The 7,882-nt window shown below is 32.3% G+C and overlaps 1 protein-coding gene across 1 annotated transcript; it reads left to right on the forward strand.

Annotated features, from left to right (window-relative positions):
- The first annotated feature begins 256 nt into the window (after positions 1-256).
- Positions 257-1,991, forward strand: LOC129223966 (uncharacterized). Its single transcript, XM_054858349.1, has one exon. The coding sequence runs from the start codon at positions 395-397 to the stop codon at positions 749-751; it is 357 nt and encodes a 118-aa protein (XP_054714324.1). The 5' UTR covers positions 257-394; the 3' UTR covers positions 752-1,991.
- Positions 1,992-7,882: the final 5,891 nt, after the last annotated feature.

A 7,882-nucleotide genomic window follows, 5' to 3' on the forward strand; every position in this document is an offset into this window, starting at 1 on the left:
TCGGACTGCTTTTCATTTTTTTTTAAAAATAAATTAAGCCTTGAAACAATATAAAGCAAAGAAAAAAGAAAATAATAATAAAGAGAAATGGATTCACACAGAGAAGTGTATTGAAAACGTTGGCGAATTCGTGAGAGACGAATTTTTAATTTGGCGAATTCATATTAACGCCAAAGAAATTCAAGTGCAGTAACCTTCATGGAGAATCTCACGTGATCATAATGTTGCGCAGTCATACATAAAAGAAGCATGCTCCAATTTTGACGTCATACTCCCGCTGTCTGCTGTTGTGAAAGGGGAGATCACTGAGCTCTTACCGAATTTGCCTGGAAACGTTCTATCTTCCAATTTCTTCCTCTCTGACTGCACCAGAAACTTAATTGTGACTTGGAAAATGGCTTTCATGATGCCAGTTATGAAAAATGACTACAATATCTACGCCAGTAGATCTCGCACGAGCAGCGCGAATTCGACGAATTCCAGCCGACGGCACACGCAGAGCGAGTCTGCGCCTGTTAGTCTATCGTGTTCGCCGGGATCTGATGTGGAAGAACGGTTAGCAGCCATCTCCCTGGGATGTTCCCCTAGAAGGGGGAGCCGCATGTGCGATATTCCAGCATCCAAATCCGCCTCCCAAAACTCCCTCCACAAATTTCACAACAAAGTTGTGGAAAAACTAAGGAGGAAATTGCGTTCTAAGGACGACGATGTGTCTTCATCGAGCAAAAGCCAGGTCGCTCACGCATCCTGATGTTAGGGAAGCTTTTACAGCGATTCGTTTTAGTTAAAACAATGAACTTAAACGACTGGTGGAGTACGGAATAATTCCTATGTACATAATCATCATCGCTCATATATAGTTTTCACATTTATCTGACTCGCTGGAAGAACTATATTGACTGTTCGAGAAATTTCCGTTCTAGTGAAATGGCTCTGAACTTTAAGTTATTGTGTTTTAAATTCGTGAAACATTGCTAAGGATATTTATTTATCATCGTTATTTAAGTCTTGCTGAAGCTAATGTAAGTCACAAATTCATTTTTATCCGAATTACACTGTTATCCTGCTATGATATGTGAACTGCATGCTGAAATTTGTCAATAATCCATGTTTCATTTCGTATAAAAACTTGTCGCTCTGTGAGTATTTCAGGATGAATAATGAACTTTTCACAAAAATTGATATTATTGTCTGCCATGAATATAAATTTTCTTATGTTAATCCAACAGCTATACCATGTAGATTTCAGGAAAGATGAATTTATTAACTTTTGTTTGAAATCGATATAATCGCTTGCCATGAATATAAATTTTCTTATGCTAACTCAATAGCTACTCATTAGTATATCATGCAGATTTCAGGAAAGATGAATTAATCAACTTTTCATTGAAATCGATATAATTGCTTGCCATGGATGTAAATTTTCTTATGTTAACTTATATGGAATTTTCCAGTTTGACTTGATGAAGTTGAACATATTTTACATTGTAAAATCATATTTATATTCTTTATGTTAAAGAATCGATCAAAATCAGAGTGCTGACACGTGCCATTTGGTATGCATTACTCTAGATCCGTTTTGTATAGTATGAAATCTATAACTTGTATGACAGTATGAAATTTAGATATGTTCATAAACATTCGTAGTGTTCATTTTATATCCAAGTATAAATATATATTTTTGTATTAAACATTTCAGTTGTTTATTGAAGATAGTCTAAGAAAAAGATCTGATTTTTAACGATGTTAATGCCAAATGGTTGTAATTGATGGATAATTAAAGAATTTAAAAATTTAATGTAATGAAAATAATTATTAATTTGCTTATGAAAATTGTAAAGTGAATATTTACAATCGACAATAGTGTTTACTAGCTCAATTTTAGGTTAAAATTTCCAAATGGATACTTTATAAATATTGTATGTTTTTGAAATTCAGTTCTAAATTTGCTTTTCATGTATAAAACTGATAATAAAAATTGTTTATTTTAATTATGTTTACTTTTCATTGTGCATGATTATGAATCATTTTTAGTTAATCAGTTAAAATGTGCAATGCAATAATTACATTTAGATTGAAATGCTTTCGAAAATTCAAATGACTTTAACAGTTAATGGTTCTTACTCAGATGGCTAAACTCGTGTAAATGCCGGTGTACTTGTGGGAGTTAACAGTTAAAATTTCAGATGTAAAAGAAAAAACATTGGGAGGGGAAAGGGATATAGAGTTAAAGGAATTTCAATGAAAGATCCATCTGTATACAACAACTTAAAAAATCTGTTAAAACATAATTCTATGCATTTGACTTTCTGCCTCCGTTCTTCCCAAAACTTATCCTAGTTCATACATTTTAATATTTCTAGGAAAAGATTTTCATTGTTGAGCATAATCAAAGCATGAAAAAATGCTGTGATTTTCGTTAAAACAAATTTAAATGCATTATTGGATACAACACGTTAGTTTGAAAAAGGGAAAAATTTAAACGACAATTGAAATTAATTTTTGAACTGAATATTATGTGGAATAATATTTTTATAAGTTTTTTTTACTAGATATTGGAAAAAGAACTGATATTTTCAAAAAAAAAAAAAAAATACTAAGGGTTCGGACATTACGGTAAAAACCATTGTGTCCGAAAGTATACAAAAGTTTGTATTGAAAACGTAATATAAAATATTATATTAATATTTAAAAAATTAATTCAAAAATTAACTTATTAAATGTGAAGAACATTCAGATATGTATTTTTAAAATACATAAAACGTACAGCTGGTTCTAATGTGCTTCCCAATATATATGTATGCAAATTAGGGTTTTCAAAATTTTGTGCAATAATTGGCTTGATTACAATAAATGATTTTTAAAAATATACTTAAACCTGTTTTTGTGCGGTGAATAAGGGACCGCGTAAAAAATCGTTCGTTTTACAAATAATTTCGTCAATTGAGTCCCAATCTGATTGTAATTTTCATATCCCGCATAAAAACAGGTTTAAGTGTATATATGAGACTTTTTCCAGGGCTTTGGTGTACTTTTTCTGCTCTTGACTATATAGCGATTGACTAAAGGGCCATTTCATAATCGGACACTAAATTACCAACAATCCACTTCGGGGAAAAGGCTGATAATTAAAAAAAAAAAAAAAAAATAAGCATTTTCCTAGGAAATTATCTAGTTAGTCTCATTTTTTTGTTTATTGTTACAGAATACATTATATTAAACAATATGAAAAAAAAAAAAAAAAAAAACTGTGCTAGTTTCAAAATATAAGTTCCTACATTAAATCGCTAATTTCTTCACCTTCGATCCAGGATTTTAAATTTTTTAATTGGTTTTTAATTCGAAACTCCAGCGTTCGAATACGCTACCTTGCGGTGATTTACAAAATTAAAGAAAAAGGAAAAACATTGCGTTCCACGTGTGTCTGTTGGTAAACATAGCCAGTTTGTTTATACTATGAGTATTTATTAAAACTAGGCATGCCAGATTTCTGAAGTATTCGACCGGAACACCGAAATACCCCCCGCCGCCACGAGTATTCAAAAGGGAACCAGGGATGATAGTGAACTCAAGTACATTTTTGAAAACAATGAAATTTTCAAAAAGTATGAGAAACTAAGCGCCCCCCCCCTCCTTAAACAAATTAGACATATGCAAACAAAAGTTATTGAAAAGAAAAAATTTTAAAGTTTTTTTTCAGACATTTTTTTTAGCTTTAAAATGCGTTGTCAGCTCAAAATGTTTCGATATTTCGGATCACAAACACCCCTGAAGGGAACACACCCCTGGCTGATTTTTAGCATGTTTAAGGGTAGTTCATTCTCAATGTTACGAATAAATATTAATTATGAGTTGAAAAAGTTGTGCTTTTTAGGAAGGATAGCTTTTGTTACTTGAATTAGTAGTTTTTTTTTTAATTCCGTACATTAATTGAAGAGCACTACAAAGTCAAACTCCGTTCAGTAATTATTATTTGGTACGCAAAAGTGTGCCTTAAAAATAGGCTTTCCATATTTCTGAAATGTTTAACCGGGACACCGCAATGCTTCCCCCCCCCCCCCCACTTCCAGCGTCGCTAGTATTCAAAAGGGTACACACCATAGACATGGAAAACGGTTCGCTCGCGAGAGCGAACCGGTTCCCATGTCTATGGTACACACCTATGACTGATTTTTGGAATGTTTTATAGGGCAGTTTCTTCTCAATGCTATGAATAAATGGTTTCTAATTACGAACCTAAAACAGGGGTAATAAAAATGAAACAAGTAGATAAAATTTTAGATGAAAAAAAAATAGTTAGAACACTTTGAATGATAAATAAAAAAGTGAACAATATTTAAATATACTTTTCATTTTAAAGGACTTTTTTTTTAAGGGGGGGGGGAGGGAATTAATCTTGTAGTAAAAATTCTCACAAGTTAATCCGGTATTACTTTTACACGTTAATGTTACAAATGATGAAGTTATTATCCAAAATAATCCTTCACAGTTTATTATTTTAAGACCATTTTGGTCATTTGTAATCAAATTTATCTTTTTCCGGGACATGAAGTAAACCAGCCGGGACACCGGGATTTCGTCTGTAAACCGGGACGTCTGGCAAGCCTACCTATACGTGTTCATAAGAAATATTCTGTGTGGTATAATTTCTAAGTGATATTTTTAAAAAAGCTGAATTGGTTTTTTATTTTTTATTTTTAAACCTTGTTTCCTCCAAAATTCGACCAATAAAAAAAAATGCGTAGCACCATTTTTCGGAGTGCTTCTGATATAAGCCTTGCTTAAGAAGACCGCAGTGATCGATAGAGGGTTTGTAAATGTAATATTGGGGGACATAAATAAGGGTTCTGGGGCTCTCCACGTGAAATTTCTTAATTTAAACTCCTATAAACGCAGACTTGGTTGCTTTACTGGGAGGTCATGATTATTGACCTTGAATAAACGCATTGAACTTGAACGAAGATATTTCTAAAATTTGAATTCATACCCGAATGAGTAGGGGAATGTCGGGCAAAGTGAAATAGTTAAGATAACTTCCTTTTTTTTTTTCAAAATGAACAAATTGGGAATTTGTTCTGAAAATTAAGTACACAGAGACAGAACAATATATTTTGTGGTAAAACTTGCATTGAACCATTATTTTTATTTCTGGCAGTAAACTTGTCAGTGGCGTCACTACGGGGGGGGGGGGGTTCGCCCCGGGTGTCAAACGTCTGGGTGTGACACCCAAAGTGGAATTGCAAGTTTCTGAAAAAATATGAAGCTAAAATGCATATTTAATTAAATTTGAAAATTTCCGGAAGCGATTGGGGAGGGGGGGGGAACCCCTGACCCCCCGTTTTTATTTGTTTTTTGTACGTTAGCCCCTTTAAATTTCGTTACAACACAAATGTAGTTGTTTCGGAAAGTTGTATGAATGTCATGTTTTCAAGTTAACATTTTTTTCTTTTACGTTTTTAGGGGGAGGGGGGGGGATGGTGCACCAAATAACCGCCCCGAGTGTCACCCATGCTAGGTACGCCACTCAATTCGTACCAACAAAAAAAAGGTTTAAAATGTTCATTTCTTTTTCTGATGGGGCACAGTGAAAAATAAAATAGTTTTCTAATGAAATGCTTACTATTCAGTTTTCAAAGATATTTTTGATCAAATAAATAATTAAACAAAAGAATGTATGAATAAATGAAAAGGAAATGAAAGAAGACACGAATAAAAAAAATAAATGAGAAAAATAAATTAGTCAATAAAATAGTGAACGAATTAAAAAAAAAAAGCGAATGAAAGAATAGATACGGGAATTATGTAATGAAGGAATGTAAGTGAAAGAGTTTATGAATGAATAATAATAATGAAATAAGTGATTTGAGATAAAAGCTTTAGTGAGTAAATGAAATGAACTATTTCACTCCGCCCCTCATGCACTTGACTTACTGTACGAAGCATTTAAAATACAGCAAATAAATACTGCACTAAAAACAACTAATTTTAAAATTTTCTATGATTTTTTTTTGAAAACTAATTTTAAAACTAGAATAATTAAAAATAAAAATTCATAATGAAAAAAAAAATCATTTGAACCAGTTTCTCATACCAAAAATATTGCTAGTCGTTAATTAAAAAAAAAAAAGAATTTCAATTTTTCTCCCGTTACCAAGAGAGAGAGTACGACAAAATAAAAATACTCTAAAAAAAAGGTGTGTATTTTTAGTTCAAAAGTTAATTTGATAAAATATGCCTCAAATTCCGTCCAAGGCGCTAATGAGATTTTTTTTTCCTTGTTCAAAACATATTGTACAAAAATAATTAGACTAAACTGTGACATATACCGTCGAGGAAACTTGGTGACTGTTTGTTCTTTTTAAAATAATGAGAAAAAGCTGCTTTACTTTTCTACGAATAAAAGTAAATACTACTTTAAAATATTTTTCTTTTCTGGTAATTCCTTCAATGACTCATGGTACGACATCTTGCTCCAACTCGTTTCAGTTTCTAAATAGTAATATATTTATTTATTTATTTATTTATTTATTTATTTATTTTTTGTTAATTTTATTTTACACTTCAGGGAATGGCTTGGAAAAACCTCATTTTTAGTATTTAAGTGAAATTAAATGACAATTAGAGATCTTTTTGGGAGAAAAATAGTCAGCATACTTCCTTATACATTTGAAAAACAATATTCTGAATTTAGTAGTGTACATAGTTTATTATTGGGATTTTTTTTTTTTTTTTGGTAACCTATCCCAAATGACGGTTTTGTGGGGGCAAAGCCAAAGAAGGAGTGAGGTAAATAAAACCCGGCACCATACAAATAATTGGAAACTTAGCTAGTTCAAAACATTTGAACTCAAGTTGGAAAAAAATAAAAACGACACAAAATATTATTGCTTTCATGTTGATACAAGAAAGAGTTATAGTTACACTATACTACATGCAAGCAAAAGTCCTAAATTTTCACTTTTCTTCTTTCATTTTCCCATTCTCTTTCTTTTTGCTTCAATTCCCTTTTTCTTTACAATAATGCTTTATAAATATACATATGATAACTTAAAATAATGTAGGTTATATTTATAAATAAATTTGAACCTTTTGTTTTGAATTTGAAACGCTATTATTTTCTTTTCAGTTGATTCTTATACATTTACACTGGCCTCAAATTTTAAGGTACAACCGGTTTTATGCGTCTAATTTGCAAATGAATGAATGTAGAAACAAAAAATTTGGAGGCTATGTGCATTAAGTGCTCTTTTATTGAATGCGTCATAGAAATTTGTTTAAATGTATTGCAAAAACGATTTATAACAAAAAAAAAAAAAAAGCAATCTTCGGGGAAAAGTCCATTATTGAAGAAAACAAATCATCACAGTATTATGTAGTAAAATGTCATAGAAAGAATACAAAAATGGGTTCTAATAAGGAATGTGTCCCTCCTAAATTGAATTCATTTGCGGCATCGGTTTTCCATGATGTTTATTAAGTTGTCGGACACCGGAATTGGAAGCGAAGGCCAGACACAAAGTAAGCCTTGTTCCAGCTCATGTAACGACCTTAGAGGAGGATTTAAAGCATCAACCTGTCTGCCAAGATAGTCCCAAAGATGTTTTATCGGATTCAGGTCTGGCGATCGAACTGCCCATTCCATTCGTCCCAAACCGTGATCCTCAAGGTACTCCTAAATAATCCAAGTTCGGTGAGGTCGTGCATTAAAATCCACCAGAATGAAATCATTACCAATAGCACCAGCGTATGAGTGGACATGTGGATCTAGGATCTCATCCCGACATCTCAGACCAGTCAGAGTTCCTCCATGGAACACATGCAGGTCAGTATGACCACCGAGCGAGATCCAAGCCCAAACCTTGATTCCACCAAGGACAGGGGG

Source organism: Uloborus diversus, chromosome 6, assembly GCF_026930045.1.
Source record: "Uloborus diversus isolate 005 chromosome 6, Udiv.v.3.1, whole genome shotgun sequence".
NCBI classification, from domain to species: domain Eukaryota; kingdom Metazoa; phylum Arthropoda; class Arachnida; order Araneae; family Uloboridae; genus Uloborus; species Uloborus diversus.